Source organism: Apteryx rowi, unplaced genomic scaffold, assembly GCF_003343035.1.
Source record: "Apteryx rowi isolate R43461 unplaced genomic scaffold, aptRow1 scaffold_204, whole genome shotgun sequence".
In the NCBI taxonomy this organism is placed as follows: Eukaryota; Metazoa; Chordata; class Aves; order Apterygiformes; family Apterygidae; genus Apteryx; species Apteryx rowi.
Window position 1 is genome coordinate 265306 of NW_020448353.1, and position 13334 is coordinate 278639.

Sequence of the window (13334 nt, forward strand, 5' to 3'; positions counted from 1 at the left end):
TGCTCACAAACAGAGGTGTTATAAATGCATTATGCATCCTAAAGATGCACTTGTATTTGTAATGTTGTCTTACATCCCCAGAACACCCCCTTATTGCCCTCTGCTTCTGTTGTGTTGGACACTTGTAGCTTGTAAAACACAAGATAGTAATAGTTTGAAGGTGACCGAGACACAAAGCTTTATGGTTTAAATTCACCTGCTGTCAGTAGCCTTTCCAATGTGGCAGCGGTATTTTGGTATTTGCGTAATAAGTTTTCAGTCTCAGTCCAGTTAAACCTCATTAAGTACCTGTTTGTGTTATAAAAATCTGATGTGCTGATGATAAGGTTTTTTTAGGGTGAGAAGCAGCCCTCCCTCTAAGTGGGATTACAGTCAGTTTATGTTGCAAAGTTTTGCTTTTGTATTTTTATTCTAACCAGTGCTTTGGAAATTGGTTTGCAAAGAATGCCTGATTCTCTGTGGCAAACTGCAGCCAAGTTGCAGAGCTGGAGAGCTCATTTTAAACTATATCTTTTGTTTCTCGTGTTTCAAAGACCCCTTCAGTGCGTCCCAAAGGCACTTGTGTAACAAAAAAAAAAAAAAAAAAAAAGATATACAAGTAAGCAATTCTACTTAAATTGATGAGAACACTTTTACTTTTTTATTGGGTCAGGGCCTCAGCTAGCAGAACACATGTAGAAACCATCATTTGCTGTTTTGTATCTAGTTATTTTTCCTCTTGATTTATGTACATGTTAAACTGTTGTCGCTACAGTCGATAGCGAGGACAGAGAAGGGGAATGAAACACCCAAAGAATTAGGTGAGCACATTGTTGCCTGTTTTGGTCACAGTAAATTGCAAAGAGTATGAATAAAAAAACCCCACAAATATTTCATTTGCTGTAACAGTAGAGAATTATACTTTGACAGTCTAAGACCAGAGTCATTTATGTAGAGATGGAAACCTCTCCATTCCTTAAGCTAATCTTTGCTCTGCTTTGTTGTCCTTAGAAAGAAAAAACTTTTGCTTTTTGAATTAAAGGGTTAAGTTCTCAGAAGAAATCAGACTTTTCTTCAGCAGTGAACATTTTCAAAACTGAATTTGTATAATGTCTGTGTAGCATTTTCATTGTTTTTTTTGTGTTTGTATGTGTGTGGCCTTGATCAGTAGAGGGAAGTCATGTTATGTTGAAAAACTCAAGATTTTTTCCCAGAGTGATCCAGGTGATGTGTCTGTATTCATGCAGAGTTGTAAAAGTGCTATTCTTTAAATGCTGATAGCCTTAGAAATTGTTTTTTATAAAAAGCCAGCTTGTATGTCAGAAACAGCAAAAGATTTTTTTTTTAATTTTTATTGTTTTACATTAATCATGAATTAAAAGTCTTTAAATTGGACATAAAAAACAAAGAACTGAGAAGGATAAAGTATTCCATAATAGCATTGTTGAAAAAAAACAAAAAAACAAAAAACTTTAAAGTGGCCAAGAAACAGTAGCGCATTGATGTGTTTGCTTTCATGCAATGAATTTTCATTGACAGATCCTTTCTGCAACACTTACTTGAAAACCCAAGCTTTTCAAAGTAAGGAGAATTAAAGGATAGAGTGAATCATCCTTTTATTCCCTACCTAATAAAATTGTCTGTTGGGTACAGAGGAATGCATATTTTATTGCAAGGAAAGATTCATAGGCTTGATTCCAAACATGCTGTTTTTCACAAGTACTTTCAAAATACACATAGTGCAAAAATCCCTCAAAAAAGAGAACAGTGTGAAAGATTCAATTTGCATAAATAAATTCATGATTATGTTAATGTTTTGGACAACTTCAGTAGTGTATTGGTCCTGTAATATTGACTAAAATGTCTGCTGTGCGTTACACTCATAGAAGAGAAGTAATACTCAATTGTTCAGATATTTTGAGCTCTTAAAAAAAAATCATTATCAGCTCTTCAGTTTATTAGTCTGATTTTGTGCTCATTTCCTGAAACAAAACACTATGGTTTTTAAAATATATGAATGCGTATGCATTTTTCACTGTCTCTAACAGGTTTTATTTCAGCGTTTATTATTTATGGCTGTCAAAGCAGTTCTCTTGATAGGGATTTAGAGCAATGTTAAATGAACAAGTTACGTCCGTTGCTGTATTGGTGAGTTCTGGTTACATTTTCTGTATCTACAGTTACTGGAAAGTAACAGAGTACTTCGAAGAGTAAACTATTGTAAATGAGCTCACTCTTGTTAGACAGGTACGACATGGGAGCATACAGAGCAGCTGATGAGCAATAACTCATTTGTGTCAAAGGTGTTCGGAATCTGCCTGCATATACTGTTGTCTAAATTCATGGTCTGTTCTTTTTTTTTWAAAAAAAACAAACCCCAAACCCACTACCACCATTTATAAAAATGTTTCAGTCATTAGGTTACAATTTTAACATACACATATTTGTTATTGGATAGAGTAACATAACCTTGCTGTGCGTTTTCTTGGTCCCGAGTATGTAAATGATAAAGTCCAACTTATGTGCTGCTGTTGCTTACTCGATGGAACCATCTGGTAATTTCAGCTTATGTTACGTTTTGGACTACCTATATAAAAGAAACCTTTCATTTGTCCTGCCCTTTACTCAGCTCCAGGTGTTCAACACTGATCTCCAGCAGGCAAGTATGATCCCCCCGGGAGAACAGTGTTGCCTGCCTGCTCTCCCAGCCTCTGCACCAATGGAGCAGGCTGGAGGCTGGTGAGATGCTCTCCAGGAAGTACCTGGTCTCATATGACCACCGGGACCTCCCTCACTTCCCCAAATTGCAGCCGTACGCTGTTTGTTTTTGTTCTCTGATTTTGTGCCTCTGGTCTTTTGATTAAGGGGCAGGCCAAATGTCTCACTCTTCAGTGCTTTCATAAAGGTCTGCTGGCCTTCTCCAGCTAAAAGGTCTCTTATCTTTGTTCTACGGTGTTAGTGAACACTCTGGAGTGAGAGAATTAACATTACCTCCCTTGTAAAAGCTTCTTCCCAGGTCAGGATTGAGTCATGTATGGGGGGCTGGGGTGTCTGTCTTTCTGCTGTGTACAAGAAGAAGGATATATTATTTCATCTTTATTTTTTAAATGAGATCCTAAAATTTAGGACAAAATCACTAAGATTTGTAAAATCAAAGGCTGATGCTTGTCTTTCCTCTACAAAATGCAAGTAGACAGACCTTGAATATACCAAGCAGCAGCTAAAAAAGATGCAATTAATCTTCCACTTATATCTATTTATAGCATATGCTTCTGTTCAAAGACTTCAGTGACCTCTTGTTTTGTTTCTTTAGTGAAATGTTGGTTCCTCTTGCTTCTTGTTTCCATTTTGAGCTGACAGAACTCCTATAGTATTCCAGTCTGATCTCTACTACTGTATAGCTTGATAGAGACATGGCATCTTTGAGTTTGGCATCTGATCCAGCCATGAAAAATATCCACCATGAACAGGGCCATATCCTGACGCACAAGATTTTTAAACTGATCTTAAATATGAATACAAGAAGATGAATAAAGAATGGAAGTTCTTGCCAAATTACCATAGCACTTTTCCTGTGGAAAATTAAGTAATTTCTCTTATATACATTTTTTAAATCAAATGTTAAGAATTCTGTATTGGGAACACAGCTTTCCACTAAATTGCTATAGAGTATAGTAAATACTGAAGCTGATAGAAAAATAAGTTTTTCATAGTCATTTACATAGAACACTCCCCCATCCAAACTGGTATGGAAGACAATGCACATGTAAATTTTTGGTTTTGGTTTCTCTCTTCAGCAGTAATCTGTTTAAAGTGCAAACAGAATATTGGAATAAAGACCATTTCCTAATCATGTAAGGATGTTTTAAGCTTTCTTATGTTTTGGGTTCAACAAAAGTGGTGTATGCCCTTTACAGTCATGTGTATTTCCAGACACTTACACAGTTTAAAATACAAGCTGTTTTTCTTGTTAATTTTCAGGGTTTCTTCTTTCTCTGGGTGAATTTCTTGTTCAAAAAACTGTCATTTTTCTTGCAGATGGTATAATGGTTTCCTGCTTTTACTGTGTCCATCAGGTGACTGCCCATTAAACTGCTCCAAACTACCACATCAGTGAACAGCAGGCACCAGTTTCCAGAGGCGAAATGATTTCGTTTCTTTGGCCTGTTCAGATCTTGGCTTCTTTACTGAGCCTGCTCGTGAGAGTGCTAGCTAATTCCAGATAGGATGGTACTCATTAGAATAGGGTCCTTAAGTTGTCCATAGGTAATAATAAAATATATAATGAACTTCTCTCTCATTTATATTTATGGCCTTTTATCCCATTCTGACAGCATAATGCAACTTTTAAAATGATAATGGATATCATCAGTGTTAGCTCTGAGTGATGTAAAATAACCATATCATGAATGAGAATCTGGGTCAGTAGCCCTGTATTGGTATTTCAGCTATTTGATATTGTTTGATACTGGTTAGAAGTACTTCCTAATGAAGGAGTCAAACGCACTTGTATACACTGCTTTATTTTTATTTACATTTGTTTATCAGTCTATCTCCTTGTTAAGCACTAACTGTATAATAGCTTACTGTCCGTGGGTTAACGGAAGAGTTGAAGTATCTCATAGGCCAAGCTACAGCTAAATTGCTATGTCATATCTTCCCTGTGAAGTTTTCACAGACCAACATTTTCTTGCCAGGCACTCAAATTCAAATACAGAGGCCTGTGTCACAGAATCACAGAATCACAGAATCACTGAGGTTGGAAGGGACCTCTGGAGATCATCTAGTCCAACCCCCCTGCTCAAGCAGGGTCACCTAGAGCACATTGCACAGGATTGCATCCAGGCGCGTTTTGAATATCTCCAGAGAAGGAGACTCCACCACCTCTCGGGGCAACCTGTTCCAGTGTGCTGTCACCCTCACAGTGAAAAAGTTTTTCCTCATGTTAAGATGGAAGTGTCTGTGTTTCAGTTTGTGCCCATTGCCTCGCGTCCTGTCGCTCGGCACCACTGAAAAGAGTCTGGCCCCATCCTCTCGACACCCTCCCTTCAGATACTTGTACACATTGATAAGATCTCCTCTCAGCCTTCTCTTCTCCAAGCTAAACAGGCCAAGCTCTCTCAGCCTTTCCTCATAAGAGAGATGCTCCAGTCCCCTAATCATCTTTGTGGCCCTTCGCTGGACTTGCTCCAGTAGTGCCACATCCCTCTTGTACTGGGGAGCCCAGAACTGGACGCAGTACTCCAGATGTGGCCTCACCAGGGCTGAGTAGAGGGGGAGAATCACCTCCCTCGACCTGCTGGCAACACTCTTTCTGATGCAGCCCAGGATACCATTGGCCTTCTTGGCCACAAGGGCACATTGCTGCCTCATACTTAACTTGGTGTCCACCAGCACTCCCAGGTCCTTCTCCTCAGAGCTGCTTTCCAGCAGGTCAACCCCCAACCTGTACTGGTGCATGGGGTTATTCCTCCCCAGGTGCAGGACCCTGCACTTCCCTTTGTTGAATTTCATGAGGTTCCTCTCTGCCCACCTCTCCAGCCTGTCCAGGTCTCTCTGAATGGCAGCACAGCCCTCTGGCGTATTGGCCACTCCTCCCAGTTTTGTATCATCAGCAAACTTGCTGAGTGTGCACTCTGTGCCTTCATCCAGGTCATTGATGAAGAAGTTGAACAAGACTGGACCCAGTACTGACCCCTGGGGGACACCGCTAGCTACAGGCCTCCAACTAGACTCTGTGCCACTGATCAGAACTCTCTGAGCTCTGCCATTCAGCCAGTTCTCAATCCACCTCACTGTGCACTCATCTAACCCACACTTCCTGAGCTTGTCTATGAGGATGCTATGGGAGACAGTGTCAAAAGCCTTGCTGAAGTCTAGGTAGACAACATCCACTGCTCTCCCCTCATCTACCCAGCCAGTCATTCCATCAGAGAAGGCTATCAGATTGGTTAGGCATGATTTCCCCTTGGTGAAGCCATGCTGACTACTCCTGATCACCTTCTTGTCCTCCACATGCTTGGAGATGGCTTCCAGGATGAGCTGCTCCATCACCTTTCCAGGGATGGAGGTGAGGCTGACTGGCCTGTAGTTGCCTGGGTCCTCCTTCTTGCCCTTTTTGAAGACTGGGGTGACATTGGCTTTCTTCCAGTCCTCAGGCACCTCTCCTGTTCTCCATGACCTTTCAAAGATGATGGAGAGTGGCTTAGCAATGACATCCGCCAGCTCCCTCAGCACTCGTGGGTGCATCCCATCAGGGCCCATGGATTTGTGKGTGTCAAGTTTGCTTAAATGATCTCTAACCCACTCCTCCTCCACCAAGGGAAAGTCTTCCTCTCTCCAGACTTTCTCTCTTGCCTCCAGGGTCTGGTGTTCCTGAGGGCTGGCCTGACCAGTAAAGACTGAAGCAAAGAAGGCATTCAGTAACTCTGCCTTCTCTGCATCCTTCGTCACCAGGGCACCCACTCCATTCAGCAAAGGGCCCACATTTTCCCTAGTCTTCCTCTTGCTGCTGATGTATTTGAAGAAGCCCTTCTTGTTGTCCTTGACTTCTCTAGCCAGATTTAATTCCAAACGGGCCTTAGCCTTCCTCGTCGCATCCCTGCATACTCTGACAACATTCCTATATTCCTCCCAAGTGGCCTGTCTCCCTTTCCACTTTCTGTAGACTTCCTTCTTCTGGTTGAGTTTTGCCAGGAGCTCCTTGCTCATCCATGCAGGTCTCCTACCTCCTTTGCTTGACTTCCTACTCATAGGGATGCACCGCTCTTGAGCCTGGAGGAAGTGATGTTTGAATATTAACCAACTCTCTTGAACACTCCTTCCTTCCAGGGCCCTCACCCATGGGATTCCTCCAAGTAGGTCCCTGAAGAGGACAAAGTTTGCTCTCCTGAAGTCCAGGGTTGCGATCCTACTTGGTGCCCTGCTGCCTCCTCGCAGAATCCTGAACTCCACCATCTCATGGTCACTGCAGCCAAGGCAGCCCCCAACCTTCACATCTTCCACCAGTCCTTCTTTGTTTGTTAGTACGAGGTCCAGCAGCACACCTCTCCTTGTTGGCTCCTCCACCACCTGTGTCAAGAAGTTGTCACCAATGCTCTGCAGGACCCTCCAGGACTCTTTGTGCCTAGCTGTGTTGTCTTTCCAGCAGATATCGGGGTGGTTGAAGTCCCCCATGAGAACCGGGGCCTGGGATTGTGAGGCTACTTCCAGCTGTCTGTAGAAGGCCTCATCGACTTCCTCATCCTGATCAGGTGGCCTGTAGTAAACACCCACAACAGTGTCACCTCTATTAGCCTGCCCTTTGATCCTTACCCATAAGCTCTCGACTTGCTCTTCATCCACCCCTAGGCACAGCTCAATACATTCCAGTTGCTCTCTCACATAAAGAGCAACTCCACCACCTCGCTTTCCTGGCCTGTCTTTCCTAAAAAGTACGTAGCCATCCATGACAGCACTCCAGTCATGGGAGCTATCCCACCATGTCTCTGTAATGGCAATGAGATCATGGCCCTGCGACCGCACACACATCTCTAGTTCTTCCTGTTTGTTCCCCAAGCTGCGTGCATTGGTGTACAGGCACTCGCAAATGTATTCATTTATTTTTCTTGCCTAGTACAGTGATTTTGCATGATGCCCAGGTCTCTCAGTATACCTTTGACTAAAATAAAACACAGGGGAAAAAAAAAAAAGCAGAATTTTATTGTCCTTTTTCAATTTAGTTTCACCTCTAATTTTGTCTTGTAATTACTGAACTTACTATGGGGAGCACCTAAAATACATTTGCTTGCATTACCTGACTTTAAATGTTAATTTGGTACAGTAAAACAGCAGCCTGAAGCCCTGCCACTATCACTTCTTCTAATTATCATGTGTTTCAAATACAGTGATTTACTGCATAAATTATGAAGCCTCAATGGTTAATTTTTTTTCTTTCTTTCTGAACAGGTGTTAAACCTTTCTGAAAAGAGATATGACCTTGCCAAGCTTAACCCAAAGGTATTGGTTCTCTTCCATGACATACCTCTCTTGCTAGTGTTAAATTCAACTTAAATGGCCTGATAAGCCCTGAAGCTATACAAGCCTTGGTGTACAGAGTAAGATAACAACTTTTGGAAGACATTAGAAAACCACATATGTGCATCCCTTTTAGTTTTTTTTCCCCAAGTTCTGCTTTGTGCCTGTTAGAGCTGTGCTTTACAAAGCTGCTTCTATTGTTTTCTTCAACTTTGCACACTGGACCAGAAAGAAAACCTTACTGCGGCTGCTGAAAAAATTCCTACGGAGTGAAGTCAGTTTTATTTCAAGTGTACTTTGTGCACCCATGGGATGTTAAGGGTCATATATTGTAATGTACAGTCTGATGGCTGAAGCTAGTGAACTCAGTTCAAATATAAACTTTGCTTTTGTATTAACCTTTCACAGCTGCTTCTCTGCACAATAGAGGTTTAATGAAGAGAACTAGCTATTGATGTCTTTCGTCTTTTGTTCTTTCTCAAGGCTTTCCCCCCCTTAGTTGTTATATTTGTTGTAAAAAATTAAATGCAGACAGTCTTCATCAACCATTATAAGGCCAGAGTAGCACAGATGTGTATTTATAGCAGTAGCTTTACAGAGATATACGATGCCTGAGGAAAATACTAATAATAGGATATGTTATTAATAATAGCGTTGACCCATAGGCTTTTTTCTTGAATATTTTATTGATCACAAGGGATTTAAATCATTCACTGTTACTGGTTTTGGTAGTGTTAAATATTGTTACTGTTAAGTAGGCATGTAATAACAGGTTGAACAAACAGTATTATAAAACGAGTAAAGGTGAATAGAAACTATGAACAAAGTTTTGATATGTCAAATCCATTGCATGTGAAGAAAAAAAAATCGCATAATTAAAAACCATCACAAAATTGGACCAGCTCAGGCAAAGTTCTGTGTTGTAATTTTGACATTCTAAATATTTTTTTGAAATTACCTGAGTCTAATCAAAAAATCATTCAGAAACCAAGACCTTCAGAAATTTTATGTGACAAATCAGTGGGTTTTTTTTTTTTTGGACAAAATTACTAGTCAATATTGGGGAAAAAAAGCTGTCCAAAGACCCCCACCACCAAAAGACCTGTAAAGATATTTTGCTTACATCATGGCATTAGAAAGTAATATAATTGTGACATGGTTCTCTTGGGTTGAAAGAAGTGAGGAAACTCTTCACCGTCATAATGTTTGAATCTAGAATGAAAATATGTAGTACTACAGGGTGTTTCTTGTGAATGTTATCTGTTCCATTGCAGATTATGGATGTGGGCTGGCCTGATCTTCATGCTCCACCTCTTGATAAGGTGTGTACCATCTGCAAGGCTATGGAGTCGTGGCTGAACAGCAATCCCCAACACGTGGTGGTGATCCATTGCAGAGTAAGTGAGCTTTGTATATACTCATTGCCTGTCATTGAATTCATATTCAAAAAGTTTGTCCTTTATTCCTACTCATATTTAAAAAATATATATATGTTTTTAATGTTGGAAACTGTGTGGCAAATCATCAATATTTATAGCAGTAGCTTTACAGAGGTATACGATGCCTGAGGAAAATATTAATAATACATTTCACATTGACCATTGGCTATTTTCTTGAATATTTTATTGATCACAAGGGATTTAAATCATTCATTGTTACTGGTTTTGGTAGTGTTAAATATTGTTACTGTTAAGTAGGCATATAATAACAACAGGTTGAACAAACAGCATTATAAAGGCTTAAATCCAGTGACCTTGCATGCTTATGTTATCTATACCTCTTTACGATAACTAAGGTTCTTGCTTGTACTCTGGGCATAGCATGCAGTGGTGTTAGTTCACTTCCTTCAAAGGTCAGTGCTACATCTGTGAGCATATTTAGAGGCTTGAGATTTTCCAGCTCAATAGCAAACCCCTTAGAAGCCTTTAATGTTCTGTGGCATTTACTGATTTTGTTGCTGTATAAGGGAGCAACATCTCACAGGCTTTGCTTCAGTCAGTTGAGTCCTGCTCACAGATAAATAAAGGTAAGTGTCTAGACTGCTTTCAGTATGCAAAAGTGGGTGTTCGGGCAATTCCTGGCACAACTGAATACCTTTTTCTGGATCTTGTTTTAGTGTCCATATTGGAAAATGTGTCCCAGAGTGTTGAGTATATAGCACAGTGACTGCACTGGCTAATAGGTAATCCCTTTAGACTGGAGTATGGTTGTAGTCAATAGGAAAAGAGGGCATTAAATACCTCCTGGGCTCAGACAGGTTCTGACTGCCTGTGTGATTGCTGTGCCCTACAGTAGTGTTGTTATTGTTGTGCAAGGTTTCACCTTCTCCACACTTGCTTACAGTGAAGAGAAATGAAAAGAAATGTTAATAAAAATAAATAACATGAATTCAGAACTGAGTTAGCAGCTGTGCTGGGGTGACACTTGAAGCAAATCTGTCTTTGTATCACTGGCAGATTTTATTTTAAACTGAATGAGGCTGATGTTAGACCCAATCTTCTCTTAAATTCAAGTTGAATAATTCCCTGTAATTCATAGCTTGCAGGCAGAATGCCATGATTGTATGAAACACCATTGATTTCTTATTAGCTGCAGGACTGCAGCCAAGAGAATGGCCCATACACGATGACACAATAGCAGGAAAATCCATGAAAGAAATAGCACAGTGCAGAGAACATAATGTTTTTTTGGTCATAACTGTATTTTCAGTTAAAAAAAAAGAAAGAAATATGTTATTTGGCATTTTACATACAAATTGGTAACGTATAACTGTTGATTAATTCCTTTCGGTAATGACTTAAAAGTTTCCAACCAGGAGGATCGGTGTAGCTATCCTGTGTCAGCTGAGAGTCTGAAAGCATCTTGAAACCAGTGAGAATTACCACTCAGTAATTTTTACTGAATTTATGTCATGTAAACTATTTAATAAGATCTTGAAACATTTTTGAAATACTCCATAGAAAAATAAGCAATAGTTGTTTTAAATCTCAGGTGGTGGGGGAGGGGAGGTTAAAAAAAAAAAAAAAAGCTAAAACCTGTCAGAAATCATACGCTTTCCAAAATCCATATTTTGTAGCACATCATGCCAGAAATTGCAACATTGTCTAGACTTGTCTTGAATGATGATCTCTGGAAAGAGTAATACTAAATTAAAATAGCTGATAGAATGTTCCTGCTACTGTTCAAGATTTTTTTTCTTTTAATTTGTAGCTTTGTTTTTATATGAAAAGATACCAAGTATATAAAAGGTGTTCTATTTAAGAAATAATTAAAAGGTGAAAGAAGACAAAGCTATAGATCCATAGATTTAAATTAAATATGAAAAAGTTTAAATCTGTTAAACTTACTGAATCTTAAGTTTAAAATAAATAATAAGAAAACCTAATAACAATAATAATATGTCTARTCATATGTAAGATTTATTGTGTGTACTTGACACTGCTCTTGAATGTGAATGAAGAGTTGGAAAGTCGTGAACTGGGTGATGTTTTGAAACATATGCAAGGAATTTAAGCTCTGATATTAAAGATTCAGTATGATATAGGAAAGTCGTCTCGTCAATCTGTCTCATAAAACATTTTTTCCTCTTTGTTTGAGACCTCTCAACGTAGAGGAGAAGGATTAATGCAAATTACATGATGGGAAAAGCTCATCACTGCAGAAGAGCTAGATACAGGCTTTGCTGAGTGAGTGAGTTGGGATCCATTTGTGCAAGCCTTCCTCTCGGTCAGTAGGACCTGACCGGCATTTCTGTAGAAAGCCCTACTTGGCGCTTTTTATGTCATTTGTCAGCCAGCTTGCAATGAAGAGACAAGCTGCTGTCCATCATTACCGCCTTTCCAACAACACAGGCGATGCTTGACGAAAAAGTCTCTGGATCTTCCTGTCTAAGGTTTTGTTTAGTATGGGGCTTAAATAAAATAATGTCCAATAATGTGCAGTATAGCTGAAATAAGTTATCATTCCCTTTTTCCTAATACAGGGAGGAAAAGGAAGGATAGGCGTAGTCATATCATCGTATATGCACTTCACCAATGTTTCTGCAAGGTAAGATGTGAATAATGGAAAGAAGTAATTGTGTATTGTTTGTTTTTACAATCAGAGAGCAGAAAATCAGAAAAAGTTGTCTCTTAATTGCAGTGCTGTTCTGTTACTCACTTAAGGTTTGTCAGCTTGATTTCCCAAGGGCCTTGGAGCATATATTAAAACAGCCTGCTTTAATAACAGACTTTTCTCATGATCCTGCTTTGAACAGGAGGTTGGACTAACTGACGTCCTGAGGTACCTTCTAACCTGAGTTATTCTATGATTCTGTGGGAAAATTCTCCAAAGGGTCATTCTACATGAATGAAGAGATGTGCAAGAAACTGTTTTTATATACTGATGCCATCTTTATACCATCAAAAGTATCCATTTCTATAACTTATGTCTCTCTTAAATTAGTAAGAAACTATTTCTAAAGTGCTTGAGGAAAACAGTTATTAGAAACTGGAACTAATATTGAATAGGGGATTCCCAGACATTGATCAAAATGCAGAAAGCAATTTAAGACATTACCTGGGCTTAATCGTGCAGGAACAAGTCTCCAAACAGTTCAAGGAATAGGAGTCCAAATTCTTTCTTTTTTTTTTTTTTTTTGCTGCTGTTTCTTTTAGAATGCTGAAATCATGAAACGACAATTGACAATTTGGGTCAATAAACATGAAATTTGATAAATGCTGTCAAAAAGGATGGAACTTTTCTGTGATCAAATTCTGTATTTTTCCTTTGATTTCAATTTTTTACTTTTGTATTCATAAAACTGCACTGTAAAGGCCATGGTTAAGTCAAATTTTAGTCTGAATTTACATTAGGCTGTCAGTAATGGATTTAATCCTGTGCTGCAGTAAATGAAATCTGGATCTCTTGAGGCTGATTGGAAATTTCTCATGGACTTCAGTGAAACCAGGCTCTCAGAAAATAGTTTGTGTTTACTCTGATGAAACATGATAGATAAATGTAGACTAAGTTGTTAAGTATTATACTTACTAATATATGTTGAAAAAATAAAGTAATACATTTATCTTCAAGTAGTAGTTGGGACAATGATTGCCACCATTTTATGCTAATATTTTGTTGAGAAGAATTACGAACAAAAGATCCGTTAAGTGAGGATACTGCAGTACTGTGTTGTGATCTGTGTTGCAATATTGTATCATCCTTTAAAGGTGGTACCTTACTGTAAATAGGTTTTAGTAATGTCATAACAGAATAATGTCTGATACAGTGGTGTAGTGCCCAGTGTTGAAAGATGCCATCTTGTACCCCAAATAAACTCAGGATTCCTCCAACTAGGCTTG

At 39.2% G+C, this 13334-nt stretch overlaps 1 protein-coding gene across 1 annotated transcript in view; it reads left to right on the forward strand.

Moving 5' to 3' along the window:
* The window catches only part of TNS3 (tensin 3), a 317735-nt gene that overhangs the window by 186672 nt on the left and 117729 nt on the right, over positions 1-13334 (forward strand). The window contains exons 8-10 of the mRNA XM_026063948.1: positions 7927-7977; positions 9270-9392; positions 11978-12042. Of these exons, the coding sequence (XP_025919733.1) occupies positions 7927-7977; positions 9270-9392; positions 11978-12042 (239 nt within the window). The remainder of the gene's footprint in view (positions 1-7926; positions 7978-9269; positions 9393-11977; positions 12043-13334) is intronic.